General features: G+C 32.0%; 1 protein-coding gene across 4 annotated transcripts; it reads left to right on the forward strand.

The window, feature by feature from the left end:
- The first annotated feature begins 1149 nt into the window (after positions 1 to 1149).
- Positions 1150 to 23223, forward strand: LOC127719674 (synaptotagmin-B-like). Of its 4 annotated transcripts, XR_007990447.1 has the most exons (7): positions 9447 to 9572; positions 11457 to 11669; positions 16138 to 16295; positions 18675 to 19187; positions 19993 to 20110; positions 21226 to 22186; positions 22512 to 23223. XR_007990447.1 is itself a non-coding variant. In XM_052225910.1 (6 exons), exons 2-6 carry the CDS (start codon positions 11486 to 11488, stop codon positions 21531 to 21533), a joined length of 1281 nt encoding a protein of 426 aa, XP_052081870.1. In that variant the 5' UTR covers positions 1150 to 1441; positions 11457 to 11485; the 3' UTR covers positions 21534 to 23223. The 4 variants fall into 4 exon arrangements, 3 of the variants coding, with proteins under 3 accessions (XP_052081870.1, XP_052081868.1, XP_052081871.1); XM_052225910.1 differs by lacking the exon at positions 9447 to 9572 and adding an exon at positions 1150 to 1441 and having other exon boundaries at positions 21226 to 23223; XM_052225908.1 differs by having other exon boundaries at positions 21226 to 23223.
- Positions 23224 to 25818: the final 2595 nt, after the last annotated feature.

The raw sequence follows: 25818 nt of genomic DNA on the forward strand, positions 1-25818 counted from the left end.
AATGTTACATGGACAACCATTATGAAGGTTTAAAAAAATGCATATTTATTATTATGGTTATACCTAAGGGCGTTAACATATACATGTGTGAAAAATATTTTCAAAAATGAAAAAAAAAAATCCCAATATAAACACAAAAGATTAATAGTTTAAATGTGACATTTGCCTTAAAAATGAAAACAACACGTTATAAATTTAATTAATCCGAAGAGCTTTTCTTGATTTGCCTTCATCAGGAACGCTCAAAGCCGAATATTTGAAAGTCAAGGATGTTTAAGAACTGAAACAGTTGAAGAGCTATATGACAAAATATATTACTGGCACATTACAACATGCTGTCTCTGGGAGTCAAAACTATATTATTATTTCATATTTCAATAACTTGTGGAAAATATTAAATTATTTTTGAAGTTATTCAGCATTTATTTTAAATGATTCGTGGGGTTCACGTCACTAAATATCAACCCGACAACCCCAAAATACGAATGATATCTATATAGAGTTCATAATGTATCTATGAATCTGCTTATAGCCCCGAATATAGACAGGTTGTACATAAATTTGTGCATGAAACATATGCCACTGGATGTTAAACCATCTTAGACATCAAAGAATCAAGACATGCAAAAACAACCTCCTTAAAATCTGTTCTAGGGACGAACATGTACTTATGTCTTTTATTAGTTTTTGTGCTGGGTTGCTGTTTCATTCATATATAGCATGAGACAAGAGACACTTCATCATCCTTTAACATGTAGACAACTACTTGTATTCATATCAAAAAATAGTTTAAATCATATATTTGTACAATAAAGCAATGACATTAAAACAAAACATGAATTTTCCTTATAAAAATACCAGTTCAATCCAGAATTATTTTAAATGGATAATTTAGTTATTTGCTGAATTTGACTGGAGTTTGAGCAAAATCCAAGATCATCCCAGACCAAATCTGGATAACACAAATTCTCCTTGTAGACATTACGATTCAAATGAATTTATTTAAACTAAAATTATTATTATGCATTAAATCTTTGTTTATATTGCTGATAATTAATATTGTATAGATTTTATTAAAAAGCGACATCTGACGGCAAACTTTTCCCAGTGGTGCGAGAGGTAACAGCTTGCATTGAACTGAGTCATATATATGGATAGAATATAGATAAATAATAATATTACATAGGAAAATCGAAGATTTATGGGACATCAAAATATACCGGGAGATAGATATTCACCGGGAGATTGATGTTCGCCGGTATCTGGATACACAATTAAAAACAAAATCTGACTTTAAAGTTTTCGTGATTGAATGGACTGAATTCAGAAATCTGTAAAAGTATGCCTTACGTGCAAAGACAACTTTTTGTGTTGACGTTGCAATTTTATTTAGAACGCAGTGATGTCCATAATGAATAATAAGACTGATGAGTAATTATAGGCAAGTATTTTTTCACTGTAAACATGGTGGAAGTGTTCAAGCAATTTTAGTATTTTATCTAAAAAAGAGTTTAAGTTTAAGATAACTATCAAGAATGGAGGTGTCTGCATAACGATCATTTTTTACTGTATATGCTTGTCTGAATAATAAGGGTGGAGTGATGACAAACAGGTATAATGAGAGTCTGAATGATAAGGATGGAGTGATAAAGAACAGATAAAAGCCAGTTCCTGTTTATAGCGAGGAATTTTAATCGTCCTGTTTATAGCGAAGGTATCTTAATTAATCGTCCTGTTTATAGGGAAGGTATCTTCATCTTCCTGTTTATAGTGAAGGTATCTTAATTAATCGTCCTGCTTATAGTGAAGGTATCTTAATTAATCGTCCTGCTTATAGTGAATGTATCTTAATTAATCGTCCTGCTTATAGTGAAGGTATCTTAATCGTCCTGCTTATTGTGAAGATATCTTAATTAATCGTCCTGGTATCTTAATCGTCCTGGTTATAGTGAAGGTATCTTAATCGTCCTGTTTATAGTGAATGTATCTTAATCGTCCTGCTTATTGTGAAGGTATCTTAATCGTCCTGGTTATAATGAAGGTATCTTAATCGAGTTAACAAGGACAAGATAAGATAATAAAGTCACTGAAGAACAACAGTTACAGTAGACCCGGATGTAGATTTACCAGGAAGGCATGTATAACATTCCCTATTTTTATGCAGTATCTCCCATGAAAACTATCAATTCCACCCTCTCTAAAGTTGCAAGTTTAGATGATGTTGATGCTAAAAAATGACAAGATTAGCATACAATATTATTTAGAAAACAACATATGTCTAAATGTTAATGGGGTTAAAAATCACTTTCCGTATTATTTTTCGGGAATTTTACGTAATTAAAATTAAAGTTCATTGCCTTATTTTGAAAAGAATGAAATAACCGACTGATTACGAATTCCATAAAAATGAAGAGGAGGCAAGAGACACTTTGACACTTGAGACAAAACAGACCGGATACAAAGAAAATTAAATCTCTACAGGCACAAACGTTTTTGTGGAAAAGATATCGTTTTGTTTTTAAATCAAAACACCCTTTACGCGTTGAAAAATTCAGGCATGTTTTAAAGTGAGAACCTCAATTTTGTCTTCCAAAGCCAAAAACGAGATAGTTGCTTATGAGACAACCAGAGACAAGACGACGTAGATTTTAGCAAATGTGCATACTTTATTTTTTGGGTATATTTAAAACACAATCAATATCTTACGACCATCCACATTTTGAGATATGAATAATTGTCCCTTTAAAGCAATGACGTAGAGCAAACTTTTGATGTTCTCTAGTCGTTATTTATATAGACATTTTTGGGTGAAAATTACATCTTCCCATAACGTAATATGTCAACATTACTGAAAATGTAATAAAAGGGGCCACTAAATGTAGTAATAAACTGGACAGAGATGATCTACATTATAGATACATCTGGCTGCTTCAGGTTTTTGGTGTAATAAGAAAGAAGAACAAGAAAAGGAAGAAACAAAAATTTAAAATAAGAGAAAGAGAGAGTTTTCACTTGATAGAGAGATCAGAAAAGATGAAAATGAACAATATTATGTTATTATGTACATAAGTAGCTTTTTTATCCACTTCTTCTTTCTTACCATATAAACTAATCCAAACCCTTGACTACTATTTGAATAAGTTTGCGTGCTACTCAGCATACTAACTCTTTTTTAAGTTGCATACATATTTCGTACCAAAATCTGCACCATTATTGCATAAAATATCTGGACTCCAAGTCCAAATAACCCCAAAGGACAACATCCAGCAATTTATTGTAACCGATACTAATACATAGAACAAATATTAAATAATTGAGGTTTTGTGACATTTACATAAGAAAATGTCTGTACCAAGTCAAGAATATGACAGTTGTCATCCATTCGTTTGATGTGTTTGAGCTTTTGAATTTGCCATTTGATTAGGGACTTTCCGTTTTGAATTTTCCTCGGAGTATTTTTGTGATTTTACTTTTTACTCTACTGGAAAATTAGCTTTATTGAAGATTTAAACAATAACTGATATATAAAAATAAGGAGATGTGGTATGATTGCCAATGAGACAACTATTCACCAAAGTTCAAATGAAATGGATGTAATCAATTATAGGCTACCATACAGCCTCCAACAATGAGAGAAATAAAACGGTTAACCCATACCGTATAGTCGGCTATTAAAGGCCCGTCATGAAAACTATGAAAAAAACCAATTGAGAAAATAACGGCATAATTTATAACAAAAAAATTTACGAAAAAAAAGTATGACAGACATGAACCATGCATTTTATATAATAAGTCGATGAAACAATAACGTTATATAATCAATACGTTATGTCAAAGGACAATGGAACTCTTCTACTACCACTGCATGGTTCGATACCACTGCTGGTGGACGGTTAAGTCTCCGAGAGTTTCACCAGCTCAGTAGTGATTCTGTACTGACATGATTTATAACATGCATTTCTTAAATTCTTCATTGATAAAGACATCAATATGAAACTATGGTTCCAACTTCCTTAGATGCATTTGTCAACATAAATGTCTTTTAGTCCTGCAGCTTCTCACGTATTCAGGTCATTAGTTTCCTTGTTTGAATTGTTTAACGTTTGTCATTTCGGGGCTTTTATAGGTGACTATGAGGTAGGGGTTTTGTTCAGTGTTGAAGACCGTACGGTGACTTATAGTTGTTAACTTCTATGTCATTTGGTCTCTGATGGAGAGTTGTCTCATTGGTCATTATACCACATCTTCTTATTTTTACATCGGATGAGACCTTTAAAGGTCATACCGGTGTTATGTTGCCGCAGAAATTTCTGAACACGTCCCTTGCGATTTTGACTGATAACCGAACGTATTTCGTATAAATACGGATATTATCGAGTGCAAGATAACATTCCTTATCGCTTCTTATAAATGCATTTCTTCAATAAATACTCTTGAAAATATTTTTTAAGAACATAAATAAATAATATGAAAAGGTTTTGTCGTGAGAAATATATATATATAAGTAAACAAAATCATTAATATCTATGCACACGTACCGAAAAATTGCGTTTGCAGATGAATATCTCTTATCGCTTGTTATATATTAATTTCATCAATAGATATTCATGAAAACATTTTTCTAAGAACATAGATAAATGATATGAAAATGTTTTGTCATGAGAATAATATATCAGTAACAAATCATGAATACCGAAAATTTGTGTTACGCATGCTGAAGAATATCTCGAGGACGTTTTGCAACAATAGCGGGAGAAATATAAATGCTTACTCAAATGAAACCTATTAGAAAAACGAATCATTACAGAAGAGTGTCCACCGTGCACTTGCACTGCACTATCATTAAAATAGTGGAATAGAACGATGGTCATGATAAATGGATGAAAATTTGCCGGTAGAGTTATTAAGATGATCTGCTATATATATAAATGTTATACAAATATTAATGTAATATATAACAATTGTCCCATGATTATATCACTACAATATAATAATTATTACGGTGAGGTTGAATTCCCTGTCATTTATTCATCATCCACACGGGAACTTGTCTCAGAAAAAATAATATATGTATATACCTTAACCTAACTTTCAGGTATAGAGATATGATTTTTTTTCTGAGACAAGTGACTGTGACTATCCACCAGAACTTGCGGTCATCCGATGTTCAGTACTTCAGTACTTTGATTATATTTACATATCCTTGGCTTTTTAACTGTTTGGTTTGGGGAGTCCTTGGTGAAAGAAAATTCCGAAAGGCGCTTCGGACGCACAAAATTTATAAAGTGTTATACATTCATTTTAGGGACAAATTTACACTATTCTAATTACCTTGCCCTTTTTCATTTTCAGGAAATAAACCCCAATGCCTTATACTATTAGTATTCTTTGATAAGAATTGTCAAAGTGTATGAAAATAAGAAGAAATAGTGTTATATGTACAGCGACCTAACATAAAAAAAACTACAAGGAGACATCTTTAAGTCACAATACGGTCTTCAACAATATATCAATTGTACAGATAGAGAGAAAAAACAACAATTGATCCAAATAAACGCATTGTTTTCAATAATTTAAATATGTTACAAAAAAAAAATATTTCACTTAACTGGCCAAATTTTTTTCAAAATTTTATGTAACTGCTTGGAAACTGAATAAATTGATTACCAACTTTTTTTTATACTAGTATACATATTGATAAATCATCACACTCAAGACGTGCCCTTCTTATGCCTCTCCTTAGCAGAGTGGACTTTTAAATAAGGTTTATAAATATCAGTTCTTTTGAAACCTCGTATCTTGTATTGCATAGAACGATTTGAATTGATTATAATGTATGCCTAGTTTCAAGGGAGAGATTGGTATACTGGTTTACCAATGTCCGTCCGTCCGTCCTTTAGTCCATCTGTTCGGAACACATTTTTTTTCTTATTTTTCTTAGCAACTACAAGCATCTTGATATATGACACCAAGCTTCATCTGGTAAAATCATACACGTTTTCATTGCCTTTGAGGTTATACTTCCTGTTTCCCGAAACTTAAAATTGTTTGAAGTTTCATGCACAGATGAAAAAGTTTTGTCACATTTCAACCATTTTCAACGTGGATGTAATAAGTTAGCAAAAATAGTACAGCTTGTTCATTTTAATTTGAAATGATTCATCATGTTCTGTTTTAAAATTTTCTTTCAGCATTCGAAATAATCATATTTTTATCTACTGTTCGTTTACGTTACTGTATAGAAACTTCGAGACAGATCAGTAACCTATATAAAAGTGTAAGAATGTATGATCTGTACGACCTTGAGCACCTTGAGGTCACATTTAAGAATTGCGAGTATTTTTTTGTATACGTAATTTCTAGTTATTATTTATCTGAAGCTTTTTCCTTCTTTTTGGTTGTCCTTTATACTGACATTATTTGGTCTATTATCTATACTGATTTTTATTGTGTGTAATATAAAGTATATATACAGTTTAACGGCGTAAAGCAATCACCAATCAATCAATCAATATATACTTTAACTCTAAATATCCACGGTTCTATTACAAACTAATACGTTTTTCATCGTTACCTTGAAACTGTTCTGACTCATCTGAAAGAAATGACATTTAGCTGTTGATATTAACTATAGTTCACATTTGTTAGTAGTCAGTTTCAAAGAAATGAAAATCATGGGCGCACTGCAACACAAAAGGACACTTGCGCTCAAACAATATGGCCATTTGCACTTTAAACTTTGATTTACCTGAACCAAATTAACCAGACATTTGCGCTTTTCATCAATGAAAGTTAACCTGTAATCTTAACAAAATTTTTCAAAGTCAAAGGATGATAATCACACATTTTTTGAAAGTTAACCCGTACATACAACAAAATCAGTAAAAAAAATACAAGTAAAACATAGATAAAACGCATTTGTTATGGATGGAACACTCAAAACTTTGTACTATCTTTTTAGCAGCTTTATACCATTATTGTATTTATATAGAAACTATATTCCTCTTATGTTCATTCTATTGTTTTGAAAGTCCGGGAACTCTTCCATCATAGTTTATCTCAGATTGTTTTAATTTGTGGAGACCGAAATTTTTTTTTACCTACCTGCTGTTCATGTTGACTTTGAAGAAAGAGTCATTGCTGTTATAAGCAATTTACTTCCATCCGCCCTCTTAAAGTGTTGTCGTATTCATCTGACACTCTGACACAAACATGATTGCGAAATATTAAGTGATTTGGACTTGCTACGTGTCGGATATGAAATTTCTTAACCATTCATCTCTATTAAAAAGAAGCAATTTATAACTTTGTGAATAGTCAAAATTCTCTCTTTTTTGACAAGCAGTTATATAAAGATTATTTAAAGTGCGATGGTTATATGTAGATTCTTTTTATTTCACAAAATAAACTCATTAGTGTTACTTCATTTTTTTTTCAAATAAAAGATGTTACTTTTTTTCTTTTCACTAACTGAATAATATGTCATTTTTAAAATTCTCATAGACTTATTGAAGTTAATTTTTCCGAAAAAAAAATTCTGTTGGATATGGGTCAGTTAAAAGTCATTAAAAGTTAACTTGAAGACGTCCCGTTCCGAAAATTCTATTATGCAATTTTCTATTATAGTATTTACTATTTGGTATTTGATTTGTCAAAAATCATTTCATTTAATTGATTAGATAAGTACTTTGTTGTGCATCAGTGCTCATGTATGTTTTTACCCAATATTTGCTGTTGGTTACTTTTACATATATAAGTCAAATGCAAAAGTAACTATAAATGTGCAGTATCCCACATGTGCACTAGACAAAAGAATGTACCTGGTAATATATGTTGAATTGTAATATGCTCAAAGAGCAAATTGTCTTATGTTCGAATATAGTTGACAGCAAATCATCCCCCCCCCCCCCCCACCCCCCAACTTGAGAAAGGGTTACGGTATTGTCCTCAACGACGAATAGTAAGTCGCAAAGAACATTTAAAAAGAAAAAAAAATAACTCGTGAAAAATTCATCTGCATACTCAGGTAAGGGCATACATCTGTCAAGGTTGAATTGTCCAATAACATATTCACAAAAACGATTTATTAATTTTATACTATCGGGGATATTGATTTGAGAATCCAATCCATTGGTTGAACGAAAGTTGTTGATAGCTGACTACACGGTATTGGTATTGTTCATTGTTGAAGGCCGTACAGTGACCTATTGTTGCTTACATCTATAGTGGATACTCGTCTCATTGGCAACCATACCACAACTTCTTATTTATTTATACTTACTCACACAAATTTAATTTTTTGATGTCTCATCGGCAATCATACCACATCTTTTTATTAACATATTGTATGCTTACTCACGCTTACACATATTTCTTAATAGACGATTTTCTTCGGGAATACTTAATTCCAAACGGAATAAAAAGTCGTTAGAATAGTATCCAAAATCTGTTTATCATGATCTACGTTATCCATGCGAGTGATTCATAGACCGTTTAATTCCAGCATATTTAATATTCTTCTATACACAAAATGATAGCAATATTGAATAAGATTGAGCATGCACATACAAAGGTAATCACTTCTAACGTCAATATAAGTAAATAAAAGTCGGATAAATGTTAGAATAAATCCATTTTGGAAAGTAGAAAAAGTGAAGAAGTGATTTGTTTTAGAATATGGTCAATCGTTGAGATCCCATTTTTTTTCTAATTAAAGAGAAATGGACAAGTCATTTATGTTAAGTATTTTATGTACATATATGTCACTTTTCATCTTTCTATGAAAGTTTTGGAATAGTTAAATATTAAAATTATATTGTGCAGAGAATGCAAAGTCCAATGAGTTTGATTTGTATTAAATGACATTGAAATATGTTGTTCTTTTTGTGTATTTTAATTTGATATCCCTAACACTGAAATATACTACGAGCTGGTATTCCCTTCTTACTATTTAGTTAACTGTATATTTTTTCCCAAATATTTGTTTCTTCCTGATTTTCCTATCCTTTATTATTGCATCTGTTTACGCTAATAACAATATGTCATATGACTTGCGGAAGGCTCAATATCCGACAGGTCATTGTATTTAATAACATAAAATTGGAGGGTACTATTATCAATAGTATTATATTTCATGATTAAAATTATTTTATACCATAGTAAATGCCTGAAGCTAAATGTCAGCTGTTTCAGTACTGATTCCCTGTATTTATTATTAAACAATTGTATGTTTGAAAGGTTTCGACCGAATGTTTTGATTTTTTAAAAAAGCACTGGGGATAGTTGGAATAAAAGTTAAACTTGATTTAACAATTCTGAAAAGTAAAAACATTTCAAGATGATTATAATAACTCTACTATACTGTTATATGTGAAATTACAACCATCATGATCTAATGATATCATTGACATTGTGTGGAGAAGAATGTGTATAGTACAAATTATGCGATCGTTCTTTTCTAAAGGAGAATTATGTGGGACAACAATTTTTCAACTTTTCTGTAGTGATAAGGACAATCTTAGATACTAGATTGATAAATCTTTAAAATGTCAACAACATGGTTGAGAAGGAAGGTCAGTGTTAATTCATATTTAGAGCGTAAATGAATGAACGGCGCAATATAGCCAGGCGGAAACATTTGATGAAATTTCACGATTCAGTAGTTGACATTAAAAGTATGGTGAAAAGATATAAGTACACATGAAAAAACATGCAGAGAAGGCAATTATGAAAGCTTATTTAGTATTTGCATATCCCTTTTTTTGGGTTGCCCTTTTTCTTTTGGTTTTGCATTTGGCTTTGTTGAATGTTATGTCTATATGTAAGTTTAGGCTGCTCTTTTTATGACAAAATGAAAACAAAAGTCAATGAATTTGGTGAGTTCGAAGCGCCTTTCAGGATTTATCTTCATTAGGAACGCTAAAACCAAAAAAAATTAAAATTAAGGATGTATAAGTACTTAAATAAGTTAAGTGCTAAAAATGTGCTTAAGGAATGTTATCAATAAATCATGTCAATACCAGAGTTGTAACTACTGAGCTGATGATACCATTGGGGACTAGCCTTGTAAGTGGTTTTCCCCCCGTTTTTCATGCATGTTCTTTGCCATTCGCATCAAACTTTTTATAAACATTTGTATATATATAGTAGAGTCTAACTGGTTTTTGAAACGCCCTTTGTTTGCTGAAGTGTTATACGATTTTTTATTGTACGTCACGCGTTTCTAATTTATTTGAAAGTAGAATAACACAACGTAACTGGAATCGAAAATAATCAGAATAACAGAAAACCAAACTGAATGAAACCTGTTTGAATGTCTGAATATATTATTCCAAAAGATACAGATATGGTTTTGTCTATTTCTTATTTTTACTCCCACTCTCCTCTGTTTGGAGTTCGAACGTTTTCCTTAACTTTTCGTTTTTACTTTTATTTGTATCTTTTTAACTGATTTATAAGATTTTGGTTAATTACTGTTGCCTAAAATCATAGCACATTGAAGCAAGATGATTTTACTGAAACGATGGTTGGTTTCGATTGATGTAATTGTTATTTCGTAGAGAATTCATATATACTAAATAAAGTGCAAAGTTTCAGTCAAAATTTAAAAAAAAAAGACACATATAAAAATGCAGGTCGCTCTAACCGCTCTAAATAGCTAGGTAACATCTGTGTAAACAATATTAATTTTTAATACAAGGAAGTATACGTCAATATTACATATTTATCGAAATCAGTCATCTGAAACGAATTTCACAGCTTTATACAAATATCTGTTTTCTCTTTATTAATCATTGGAAATGGATTTCAGTGTTAGTTGCAGTACGGCTTGCACTACTTTCTTCTGATATGACCCATAATTTTAGCTTACTTGTATGTCCAAAGTTACCTACCGTCAGTTGTCTTTGTGAAAAAATAAACGACCACAGTTTTAGCCCAAAACATCGAGTCTCGAGAGTATCTGATGGAGGTTGCCAGAAATGTACCAAAATTGGCAGCATACTTTTCATAGTCTTCCACATCAAAACATGTTTTATCACGTCAAGACTATGACAGTCAATATCCCTTGTTCTATCATTTAATACTTGAGTAATCTCATATTTTTTACGATTTATTACACTTACCTTATATATTAGTATATGCTTCACATTTAAATTTTACCAAGCTCTCAAAACCTATATGTATCTTTTTACAAGTTTGATATCGCGTATTAGTAACAGTGTAATTACTTTTTTCAGGTTTGATATCACGTATAAATTATTGTTTAAAAATAAGTAGATGTGGTATGATTGCCAATGAGAAAACTATCCACCAAAGTTCCAATGAAGTTACCATTTTCAGGTTTGATATCACATATAAATAATTGTTTCTCTACCATTTTCAGGCTTGAAATCACCTGCATTTTTCTTTTTCATGATCGTTACCTCGTGTTATCAACTATATTATTACTTTTTCAGGTTTGATATCACGTATTGATGGAAGTATCATGTTCTCCATCACAACAGAAGCATCAGCAGCTGTTATTACATTAGATCCTTGGGATAAACTTCTTATCATCGCCAGCGCTGGTCTCTTCCTGTTGTTTGTACTCGTGTGTCTCATGTGTGTCTTGTCTCCATTCTGTTGGCTGTATCACTACTGTCCTTTCCAGACCCATACACCAGTAAAAGGTATGTATATCTAACTTGTACTCGTTTGTCTCATGTGTGTCTTGTCTCCATTATGTTGGTTGTATCACTACTGTCCTTTTCAGACCCATGCACCAGTAAAAGGTATGTATATCTAACTTGTACTCGTTTGTCTCATGTGTGTCTTGTCTCCATTCTGTTGGCTGTATCACTACTATCCTTTCTAGACCCATGCACCAGTAAAATGTACGTATGAATCCAATTCGCATATTCTCTCTCTCTTAGCTTTATAATACTACAGAAAAAGAGAGGCGAAGGATACCAAAGGTACATTCAAATTCATAAGTCGAAAATAAACTGACAATGCCATGGTTAAAAAAGAAAAAGACAAACAACAGTACACAAAACACAACATAGAAAACTAAAGACTGAGCAACACGTACCCCACCAATACCTGGGGATGATCTCAGGTGCTAAGAAAGGTTTGTATACTGTTAGTGTCCATTGTGACTTTTTAATTGGCTGAATACCACTACTCTTTATTTTGCTTTAGGCGTGTGACAGTGGCATAGGTGTCCTTTATTCCATTTAACCATAAAATTTAGCAATTGATTCGAATAAACATTAAATATAAAAGGATTTGTTTTTTTTATAAAACAAACAAACGTGTTGTTATGATACAAATTCAGCTTTCAATACATTTGGACACTGGATTGTTGGCCCCTCTGTAAGCTGCATCGTGAGGTCCAACAGGTCTTACATATTGCAACCGATTGTGTTCTCTGTCATTTCCAATGATCTCAAATCAACAGTTTCTTGTGGATTTAACGTTCATTGTTTGTTTTTATTTGATATATATATAGATGAATAAAAAGATATGTTAGGATTTCCCCTCGAGGATTGCCCATAGAACGACACTCCCCCAGAGACCGACACTCCCCCAGAGAACGACACTCCCCCATAGAACGACACTCCCCCCAGAGACCGACACTCCCCCAGAGATCGACACTCCCCCATAGAACGACACTCCCCCCCCCCCCCCAGAGACCGACACTCCCCCATAGAACGACACTCCCCCCCCCCCAGAGACCGACACTCCCCCATAGAACGACACTCCCCCCCCCCCCCGAGACCAAATGACGTAGAAGTAAACAACTACAGGTCACCGAACGCTAATTTCAGTTTGAAACACAACTAAAAGTCTTCTTGCATTTTCAACACTGAACTTCTGCACACAGCTAGCTTTAGGCATTGCATGAGGTCATGTTTTGCTACATTCGTTCATGACCTTATTGTGTAAGAATTTATTCGAAATATTGCGTGAAATAAAGAAAGGGATTTCTGTACCGGGTCAGGATATTTTTTAAATTACTTAATGCTTGCTTGGAACCGGTGCCTCCTAGCATTTTATAAACTTGATGCAACGCTGGGTTGGTCATACTTGGTTTTTTTTTTTGCACTTGATACAACGGTTGATCGTACCAGTGCAATGTTTGGTCGTTCCTGTTTTTTTTTAACATTTGCTACAATGTTTTGTCGTATCTGTGCTTTTGTCACATTTTTTATTCATATTTATCTAAAATGTAACAAATTTTCGATTTATATATATATCTATAAAAGATTACGTCCAGACCTAGATTATAAATCCATATTTGAAACGTGTTGTTTTCTCATTGACATGACACACGTGGTGTTATTATATTTATATACATAATATATTATGCAGCATATGGCGAATTGGTCAATTATCACCTAACTCTATCCTGTCCTGATTTAAAATAATTTTTGGGATATTATTGACATGGTTTTGATATTTTGAGAATTAGATGAGTGTAAAATATGTTTTGTTGTCTGAAAAAATGGTTTACCAAAAATAAAGGTAAGTAAATATTTCAGAGATTAACAGTACAAATTAAACGTCGGATGTTTTAACGTTAATGCCGGAAATAGTAACCGAACACCATAAGGCAACACAGAGTTGGTATTATACAGACATTCTTATACAAAATACATGTAGTTCCATCTGACTTGTACGTGATAGAAATGTATTAGGAGCAAAAACTCTGAGAACTTTACATCGAGTTATGTCCATCGTATTTGTGTGTTTTTCTGTTCATTGGACATTTGACCACATGAATTTGATCTAGTAAGCTAGTAACGTACAGATTGGGGGATAGTTTTCAAGTTAATATTTATAATATGAAAATGAAAAAAATGAAAAAAATTTTATACATTTTTACAGTTAATGCTAATACCATTACTGTAAACCGTGATATATATTGATTTAATAAATAGTTAGTTTGTATATAAATATTAAACGTACAACAATAGAGCTGAATATTCAACAGCATTTTGATTCGATTTATTTAGACTTCACTCTATTAACAAAGGTATCAGTTTATTTAGGGTGTTTTGGCCAATGTTTGTAAATCTAATAAAACCTTTAGTGTGTTTTTCTCTCAAATGACTGAAGTCTTGGAAGTAATAGAATCCTTTATAACAAGGAGAAGGAGCATCTTGTATATTTTGTTGGCACAAGTTATAAATAAATGGATGTGGTAAGAATTTTAAATAATTTCATTAGACTAATTAACGGAGAAAATTTAATGAAAGCAATATACTTACCACTGGTGGATTGTTTCCATTAGAGAGAATGTCTAATAGATCAGCTGATGATACAAAGTAGAATCTCGGGAATAAGTCTCTTAGTTTCCAAATACTCAGCCAAGGTTTTCTCACACAGGATCAGATTTTCTTGCAAAGTCTCAAATTTTTCATATAAATTAGGTTGGTTAGTCTGCTGTTAAGCATTTGATTTTGTCAGATTTTCATTATCTTGTTTGGAGCAAAATTGATGTGTACCTTAGATTAGGTTACATGTCTTTAATATTGACCACCATGTTTATGTTCTAAACGATTTGTCACGAACTATGGAATATAGATGATAGACTGAAAAAAATTGAACTGTAAATATTTAACTAGACATAAGAAGATGTGGTATGAGTGCCAATGAGACAACTCTCCATCCAAGTCACGATTTATAAAAGTAAACCATTATAGTTCAAAGTACGGTCTTCAACACGGAGCCTTGGCTCACACCACACAGCAAGCTATAAAGGGCCCCAAAAATTACTAGTGTAAAACCATTCAAACGGGAAAACCAACGGTCTAATCTATATAAAAAACGAGAAACGAGAAACACTTATGAACCACATCAACAAACGACAACTACTGAACATCAGATTCCTGACTTAGGACAGGTGCAAACAATTGCAGCGGGTTTAAACGTTTTAATGGTACCAAACCTTCACCCTTATCTGAAAAAATAGTGTAACATCACAACATAGAAAGACGAAGTTTTGTTTTCTTTGTGTTGTTTTGATATACTAGTAACAATTTTAATTATGAATTGGATTGATAACAAACCAGAAGTATGTCATTACCGTCGACGCCACTAATTCCACTGCCTTCATTCAATACCATTGCTTTCACCTAATACCACTGCCTTTATCTAATACAACTTCTTATACCAGTGCCTTCATATAATACCACTGCCTTTATCTAATGCAACTACCTTCATCTAATACCAGTGCCTTCATATAATACCACTGCCTTCATCTAATACAACTACCTTCATCTTATACCAGTGACTTCATATATAATACCCCTGTCTTTATCTAATATCATTTCCTTCATCGCCATATATTCGATTTTGGATTGTACTTGCTGTTCAGTCACTGCTCGCTATGATTAATGTATGATGAATCACCAAGGTTTTTTTTATCATCTTGATTACATTGTACTCACAAGAATTATTTTTCTCCGCAAGGTGTTGACCAAGAGAGACAAACGGTGACAGTATAGGGATATTTCTCTCTTCAGTTATGTCATTTGAATAAAAAAGGATGATTTTAAAGAAAAAAATTCAAATAACTACCGTAAAAATTTGAGCACTGTTAAACGTTGAAAAAGAAATACGCACAAAAAGTGGTTGAAGCTAAAAAAAAAAAAAAAAAAAAAAAAAGGAAAAAAAAAGATATATCCGCAATTTGAACAAAAAATCATTACCTCTAAATTAGCCACGTTTTCACGTCTTGACACTTTGTGAGGTGGTAGTGGCAGAGATAATGAAGATTTTCGGTATACAATTGTTTTTTTGAACAGTGTATACTAGAGAGAAACTGATGGATTGTCATTAAGCAGCTTCCAGATAATACTGATCTAAATAAAACGTTTAAACTCATATTTGTCTTTTACATCTCCTAAGTGCATGAAATTCCAAATTGTTTTATCTAAATGAATTCGCCTTCTGACGTTTTCAGTTTGACTATTATATCATTAAAACAAATGTTAAACTCTCTAACTGAGTGTAACCTTGTTTAGTTATAAAGATGTGTGCAATGAATTATATAATATTTTCGATGTGAGTTCAGTGTCCTGAGAAATCTTTGGATGAATCAGTAAGACCTTGATTATATTATTTTCAATACATTGTTGTATATTTTTCAAGGTCATGATCCAGCGCAAGGATATGGATCAACCTCCACTGGAAGTCAAAGTCCTCGATCTGAGTGCATGCCGTTATCGCCTCGCATGCGTGTTGGATCCGTCAAAGAATCGTCAGAATTTTCCGACTCTAGTGGTCCTAGCATGATAGAAATGAAAAGGGTAAACTATTTAGAATACTGTGGATTCATTATCATTCGTTGGATACCAATTTTCGAGGATTTCGTGGGTACTGGGGAACAACGACTTTAAATGTTCAACGAATTGTAAATTTTCTAAAGGAATGTATGCAAACTTTGACAAAGCCACGAAATTAAATATCCAAGAAAATGCAAGTTTTCCTCACTCCACGAATATTGGTATCCACGAAAATAAATGAATCCACAATACTAGTTATTTTCAGGTCCACATAGATACAGACTGTTGTCACTTACAATCATATAACTGAAGTGTATGAGGGTAATAATATCCAATGGCAGACAAGAGTTTTGCCAAATTAAATTGTCCCTACATTCTCATCCTCTCCAATAAGCTGTTTTATTTCAAACTTTTTATATCTTGCTACAATATTTCAGAGTTTTATTATAATTAATTTCCTATTAGAAATTGTATTGAAAGAGGGATGCTGCTTAAAAGACAGCTAGTGAACTAAGGGTTCTCCATGGAAAATTGATGAATGCTGTATGAATGCCATCATGATAAATTTGAACGTTATGGAATATCTGAGTCACAGATTAACATGAAAAGATTTTATTTGTCGTAGTCATAATTTCGACCATCTTACATCATTCATAACTTTTCGTCGAATATGATATACCTCTAGTTTTTGTTTTTACTGGTTATGAGAAATGGGACCTATGCCACTAATATAAACTGCTTACCATTCCAGAGCCTTAGGTTAATGTTGCTTTTTTTTTACTTATTGTACTGTGTTTTATTGTATTTCATTTTGCAATGCTTGTGTTGTTTCATTGGTCATATTCGTATCCGGTTTATGCATCGAAAGACCGTTTTCCTTTTAAAATCTTCTTACTTTTATTACAGTACTTTCAAAGTATATGCCCAGTCTCAAACTTTTATCATTTTATATTTTAAGTTTTGTCAAAACTTGTGATATGTACTAATAAAATGCAGTATAAATGTAATTGGAAAACTGCCATAAAAATAGAAACTATTTAAATATAAGAAAGCTAATGAATAAGTTTTGAATGGTATATGTAAATTCGATATATATAAAATAATTTATAATTTAATACACTTATGTCAATGTATCGTATTTGCTTTCCAGATTTATGCATACCATTTTATTCATCATAAATATAATAATGCTAATTTATCGAAAATGTTAGATAAACCATGGACAAATGCATGTTAATTGTAATATCTACTTTTAGCACATACTGATTATGAATATTTGAGGGTGTGGATGGGGGTTTACAGAATAGAGAATAATGGGCAAAAAATATAAAGAATGGAGAAAATGGACCAAAAAAATAAAGATTAGAGATTAATGAGGTGCTAAAATATAAAGAATAGAGGACAATGGGCAAAACGTATAAAGAATAGAGAAAAATGGCCTAAAAAAATACAGAATACAGAAGTGAAGGACCCCCACCCAGACCCTGAAAATGGAGATTTGGGGTATACGTCCATTGTTTGATTGATTGTCTTTATTTCCTCTGTGTATAGAGACAAGACAAGACAAGACATTTCTACTGTATATATGAAGATTATACGAACAACATTACAAACATTACAACATCTAAGTATATAACACCAATCAAGAAGGGATATGTATAGTTACGTATAGGAAAATATTGTCTTGTAGCAAGATATAGCTGAAGTCTAAAGGATGTTATTCGATAGATTATTAATATTTTTTTTTATTTTTAATCTTGCGTTTCGTTTTGAAGGGGCCAAAAAAAAGGAACTTCTTTGAGAAATTATGACAGATATGTCATGTCAAAGAGGGGTTATTGCGAAAATACCAGTCGAGAGAAGGAACATTTTTCGGAAATTCCTCTCTTAAGACTGGTTTAGTTCGCAAATATCCCTCCTCAACTTGCTATACCTGTTTAGTATACCTAATATCATTTGGAATGGTTAAGTTAATATCATTTGGCTCCCAAGATGTTAGCAAATATACTGCATTTAATAAAACGCAAATAATCAAGCGTCTCTGTGAATGGTAAAAAAGGCATATACGATTTAGCTAATGCCACTGCAGAGGTTGCGGCGGTAAAATATGAATGATAAAATTGAGAATGGAAACGGGGAGTGTGTCAAAGAGACGACAACCCGACCAAAGAGTAGAAAACAGCCAAGGCCACCAATGGGTTTTCAACACAGCGAGAAAATCCTGCACCCGGAGGCGGGCTTCAGCTGGCCCCTAAAGGTACTCACTAGAAAAAAGGAACTACATGAAAATACAATGACTATCAACAAATAAAAATCCAGTAAACTGATATAAGGTATAATTTAGGCAAATAATGCAATTATTACATATGACACAACATTCAAACAATTGATTTATTCTTATAGGCACAGTGGAAAGATGGTTTAATGCAGAAGAGGAGTTTGAGTGTCCCTAATGTTGACTCCATGGACCATAGAGTAACGTTACTGAAGGGGAGCTTGGAATTTACAATGAAATACGACAAAAATGAACGTAAACTAATAGTTAACATCTTAAAAGTAACCGAAATGATCTTGAGTGACACAGCTGCAGTGATCTCCCCTTATGTGCGCGTGCGCTTTTACAGGGTTCCATATCAATTCTTTAGTCTCAGCAAGGATCACGTGATAAATAATTTACATATAGAAATTCGAACTAAAATGAAGAAACACAATGACAATCCAACATTTAATGAAATTTTTGTAATTCCAATAGATAAAGACGACTTAAAACTATATACTGTAAAATTACAACTGTGTGACCTAGATAAATATTCCCGCCATATTGTTTTGGGTGAGGCAACGTTTACACTAAAGAAACTTAATCTGGCGGAAAACGAAGACGCTGAATGTTCTGAGAATCTACAACCTCCTATAGACGTAAGTAAAACTATGTTGTTATTCATATCACAGAAACATGTCTAACAAAAATCTACGGGAATACATTTTAGAATTCTGCATTAAAGTCTTTTAATGCATCGCTTTTATCATTGGATTGGAAGACGGAGTACGCATCTCATTCAAATTTCACGGGTAATAAGCTAGTGTTCGCTTACAATTTTGGTGTTTCCCTGGGTATAAACTTGTCGTATTATGACGTGTTCGATATACTCAAAACAAATAGTTTTTATGTTATAATGTCAATACTCGTTTGAGCAAAATAAAATTCGAAATAAATTGACGCAACGTATACTAAATAAGGGTCTGGATAGGGTATACAGAATAGAGAATAATGGACAAGAAGAACAGAATAAAGGACAAAGAAATAAAGAATAGACGAAAAATTAAAAAAAATTAAATAAAGAATAGAGAATATTTGAGTGTTAGAATACAAAGAATAGAATATAATGGGCCCCCAAAAAATAAGAAATAGAGAAAAATGGCCTAAAAATTTGGGGAATATAGAAATGAAGTATCCTTCTATATAAATAAAAGTTTCAATGACCCAACTAGAATACTTCAAGTTCTGTCCGGTTTTTTTAATTTTATTTCTGCACATATGTTTATATAATTGATTTTTGTGATGCAAAGCTGTTTAATGCGATACAATGGAAATAACGTTTAGTATATGCATTTAATATAAAACGATGATAACATCTTTTATAGTTATATATCATATACGAAAATTAAGTATTATAAATAATAATCTGTTTCAACACAATCCAATAATTTTTTTCTTCAATAGGAAGATATAGGAGATGTTTCTATAGGACTAAATTATCTACCAACAGCAGAAAAGTTGTATCTAACTATTGTAAAAATCCGTGGGCTTCGACCAATGAATAAACAAGATAACACAACTGGTAAGTTACTATTAGTATTATCCAAAGATTTTTGCAAAAATATCAGAGCCATCTCTTAGGAAAGACAAACACAGTTTTCCGTTTATCCCAGTAGGATAATTCCTATAACACCTGTGTAATTGTATTATTACATATCATATATATAGCTTATTTTCTTTGTGACGGTCCTTTCTTGACCACGATCACTTTATAGTGTACTATGTCTTTCATCCCATACTGATATAATGGGTCTACGACAGCAACTTCATAACGAGACCATGCAAAATCACGTGTACTCTTTCTCGACCACAATCATTTGCACGTGATAATTTGCTGTACTACGTTCCCGTAGTAAACTATTATCTTGCTTTTATGAATACATCTGATGCTATATTTAGATGTTTCAATCGATTATACTGATTTATTGTCGTGATTCTCTTATTTATTGTAATAAACAAATTAAAGGCAACACATGGTACTGTCATGTTGGTATCCAATTTGAACTTGTAGTTTGGTTTTAAAGAGCCTAAAGAGATATATACTAGGTTTTAGTTACATATTGTTTATGCTAATCCGTCAAACTAGCCTGTTTCTATCTATTTCGTAGAAAAACAAAGGATATAGCGTATCCATCCATGACACAAAATAAGTACATGCACAGTAAAAAACACAAAAAAGCAAAGGAACAGCGCTTTTATTGCTGTTCTTCATCTCAAAGACAGAATATAAGGCCTTCAACACGGAGCAAACAAAATAAAAAAATGGCACCTCATTGCAAGTTTTAAGACGGTCCCTAGCACTTGTCTTGTTAAAATTTTCGATTTGTTTATTCCATTTTAAAGCAGGTAGATCAAACATTATTACCATTTATATTGCATAATATTTGTTGAAATATTTACATAGTAATGATAATCCTGTCGTAACACAATAACTGTTTTATTTTGTCCCATTTATTTCTTGATGCAAGATTCTCGAAAAGATAGATGTCGAAACTATTCAATTTGCTTAAGTCAATTCCTGAATCTTGAATCTTTGTTCATGGAATTGTTAGTCGAAAAATGGACGTTAAGTCACTTATTGAATAATATTTTATTGAAAAATAAGCTGTCTGTCTATATCTTATTATATTTTTTCAGATGCATATGCCCGGGTCGCTTTAATGTTCGATGGTAGACATCTTAAGAAAAGTAAAACAATTATCAAAAAAGGAGATCTTAATCCCGAGTTTGATGAAACATTTGCATTCGATGTTCCAAGTCAAAAGCTTGGAAGCGTTTATTTCCGAGTGTCATTGCTACACGCTGGAAAGACTAAAGAAGAACATAGATTATTGGGTCGTGTTTACATTGGACCGAATTTAGATGCCGATTCTCATGCACACTGGATGGAAATGATTCAGTTGCCAAGGAAACAAGTTACAGCTTGGCACAAAATCCAAGGATAAGTCGAAGTCGTTACATTTTTCAATCTTATCTTGGATTCAGTAACAAAAACTTCACAAAGAATTTTGTGTTTACGAAATCTATTCACCATGAAGTGTGAGCTGTTTAAGAAACAGTGTATTGTAAAACAAGCTCTTTTTCATTAATTATAGAGGTATAGAGCGGGAATTGTACTAAAGATGAAATTGAATTCGTTGATGAACATACGGCATTTTGTAAAGAAAACTCCATCAGTTTGCTATCCACCTTTTTTTTAGTTTGAAATGTAAGCCTCTAAAAGCACTAATCATTTGTCGTGTAATGAGTTGTGAGAAATGGAGATAATGCATTGAGAAAAACTAAATTTAGATTTGTGTGAAATTCTGAACTTTAATGATGATGGTTAATATACATATACTGAATAAAATGTTCAGTGACAAATATTCTTAATATCATATATCAAAAATAAACTACCGGTAAACTTCTTCAAATTACAATAAATACATTATTGTAACTAAGAAAATAAACCACTCGACAAAAACTCGATTATAAAAGTTATGTTTGCAATTTTTGCAATTTTTCCTTTTTTTTAAATCAAAATATATGTTGCTAAACTTTATTTACTTAGTATAAACACGTCTATCAGAAATTAAACTTTATAATCTACAATGAATAGGTATAAAGATAAATTTATTTTATTATAGTGTCACATATTGATTGACATACACAGTATATATATCATCAGTTAAAACATTCAATCAATACCCAGCCATAAAATTGACTTATTAAAATTCTATATTTACACTAAATTCTTATAAAAATCTGTATTTACACTAAGTTACAATCACGTTATCTGTTGAATAAAAAAAAAAAAAATAATCTAGACGATTAAAAAATAAATAAAAGTTAAAATTAAATAAAATAATGTTAAACTAAACTATAATTATCAAAGTTAATTATATTGCAATCAATTAAATAAAAAAAACATTTCTTCACTTCAGGCTGATACAGTTCATTTGGCAAACAAAACATTAATTGACCAATGGCCTTTTAACAAATAGAAATGAGAAGATGATAATATCAAATCGGTACAAAATAATTAGTCTTCCAAAATACAGACGTTTCCGACTTTTGTCATTCTCTGAAATGTTATACTGTACTTAAATTTTGAATTGTATCCGGTGAAAAGGCTTTTACCGTGATATAGTGATATAGATTTAAACCAGAATGAAATTATTTTTTTATCTTATGATATTTTCTACATCTCTAAAGTAACCGGTGTCTATTGAATGTGATGGCGGATGACACAATAACCCAATGAGCATATTAAATACTATAATGGTATTCTCTGTTAACCTATTTATTGTGTTCTAACTATATAATATATGTAAATGATGTTATGTATAAATTATGTGTTAATAGTACCTGTAGGAATCAAATTGTTTATATTCTATTTAAAGTATGGTCCAAGTGTTCAACACTTACAAAATTGTATATAATCTACACCGGGTTATAATGTCACCTATAAACTTTCGTCAGGAATTATTTATATAATAACGATTGCAGTGGAAATTCATTGGAAGTTTATGGGGATTCATGTTAACTTTCACTTGCAGTTAATGTAAGTGTAGATTGCCTGTTAATAGCAGTGCAAACTATTTTAGTTGTTAATTTTATGTTACATTAAAAATAAATTAATATCATTCCATTTAATGTATGTCTCTTTGTTTTTTTAACAGAAAATTTGTTTTTAACTGTTTTCTTCAAGTTATGATAGTCATTTATAGTAAATCAGATCAACAAAAGAGAGAAAGATGATCACACATTTTATTTTGTTTTAAATTCTAAGAAAAAGATTGGTTAATATACTAATGTTCAATTTTATATCACTAATAATTTGTGTGTAAGTGTATGGATCTCTTCGAAATTGTACCACAAGGTTTCATACCTCAAAAAGAATGTTGGGATTGATTAAGGGTTGTGGCCTAATCGTTTAGGGGTTAGAGACAACAACAAAAAACACAAGGATTTTTGGGTTTTCGGACAATACCTTGAGTATAAGTCTATGGATCTCTATGAAATTGTACCACAAAGTTCCATACCAAAAAAAGGAAGGTTGGGATTGATTTTGGGGGATATGGCCCTAATCGTTAAGGAAAAGGGGCCAAAAACAATATTTTTCTAATACTTTGTATAATCTTAAGTCTTGAATTTTAGGGGTTTTTAATACACCGAATCTGGCCGTGTATTAAGATTTCATATTAGGGATTTGAGTTCCAAAGGGTTCAAAATTAAACTTTTGTTTGATTTCATCAGAAACTGAATTCTTTGGGTAATATAATATGCTGAATCTAACCGTGTATTTAGGTTTTGGATTTTGGGCCCGGTTTTCAAATTGGTCCACAATAAGGTCCAAAGGGTCCAAAATTAAACTTAGTTTGAATTTAACAAAAATTGAATTCTTGGGGTTCTTTGGTATACTGAATCTTAAAATGTATTTAGAATTTTTATTTTGGGCCCAGTTTTCAAGTTGGTACAAATCGGTGTCCAACTTTGTTTGATTTCAACAAAAATTGAAAAATAAGGTTCTTTGATATGCTAAATCTAACCGTATATTTAGATTTTGAAATTTGGCCCCGTATTCAAGTTGGTTCAAATTGAGATCAAAAGGGTCCAATATGTGACTTTGTTTGATTTCATTCAAAAAATTGAATTCTTGTGGTTCTTTGATATGGTGAATCTTACCATGTATTTAGATTTTGGATATTGGAACTTAATAGGTAAATGTCCAATTTCAAATTTTTAAGTTTTTAGACCACATTCATTCTGTGTCGGAAACCTATGATGTTCAAATATTTAATCACAATCCAAATTCAGAGCTGTATCAAGCTTGAATGTTGTGTCCATAATTGCCCCAACTATTCAGGGTTAGACCTCTGCGGTCGTATCAAGCTGCGCCATGCAGTGCATTTTATATAAAATATAATCTTAAATTTCTTGTCCATTTATTACATCTTCCATCGGATATTCCAACTGAAAACAAATAATGAAAATGTCCGATGAAAAATGACCTCCCCCCCTCCCCCCCCCCCCCCCCCCCAAAAAAAAAATAGAAATGGATGGTTTTATATTATAGAACTATACGGACAATAACAGTAAGTGGACGACCAATTGATATTCTAGGAGGGGGGTCGAAGGGTCAGGAGGCCTTTTACGGATTTATTATTAATTTTAATCGCGCTATGCATGCTTATTTTTATCAGATATTACCAGACTAGCATATTCATATTCAAAATCCTCAACAGTACGCCATTCAACAATGAGAAAAACCCATACCGTATAGTCGGATATAAAAGGCCCCGACATGAAAAATATGAAACAATTCAAACGAGAAAGCTAATTGGCGCAGGCCTAATTTATAACAAAACAATTTACGAAAAACAAATATGACAGACATGAACCAACAACAACCACTGATCTAAGGGTACCTGAATAGGGACTGACATATAAAGAATGTGTCAGAGTTAAACATGTTTGTGAGCGCTCAACCTCCTACCCCTAAGCTGGGACAGGGATGTAACAGCACAACATAAGAACAAACTGTAAAAAATCAGTTGCAATTGGCTTAACTCAAAAGATCGGTATGAGGCACAAAAACAACTAACATAAAAACAATAGACACAATGCAAATAAGTGTACTCGTAGTTACTGAAAGCTAGTTCAAAGCCAATAACAACTAATAAATACATCATTTTCTCCCAGACTATAATATCAATCGGTACACAACCAACGGATTTAGTATACAGAAGTCATAAACAGTATAAGAAACGCATGACCGCGTATACCCTGTATACATATATCTTTTATATACAAAAATAAACCGGTTTGGTTACTTTAAACTAATTTGATATATAGACAAGATGTCTTGTTCGACCGGCATTGACAAATTCTTGTAGTTTAAGACTATTCTTGAAAATCAAACGGTCGGAGCGTTGATTAAGCCGGAGATGTTTAGCTAAATCAAGTTAGGAAAGCATGAAGAAAAATGTCACGAACACAGCGATTTCTTCCTACCATTTGTTTTTGTTTTTACACTCATTATATAATTACATCAATGCCAAAACAGAATACACTATTAAAGTCATGTCTTTCAAATGAGCTGACGTAACTGAATTTTCTAATAAATCATAATTGTAAACTTCCAAATTATGTCATTCAAAATAAAACATTCTGTTGTTATTTTGCTTAGTTTCTTCTGTTACCTATTCTGACATCGGACTCGGACTTCTTTTAAACTAGTTTTACTGT

The sequence above is a fragment of the Mytilus californianus genome, unplaced genomic scaffold, assembly GCF_021869535.1.
Source record: "Mytilus californianus isolate M0D057914Y unplaced genomic scaffold, xbMytCali1.0.p SCAF_11, whole genome shotgun sequence".
Taxonomy (NCBI): domain Eukaryota; kingdom Metazoa; phylum Mollusca; class Bivalvia; order Mytilida; family Mytilidae; genus Mytilus; species Mytilus californianus.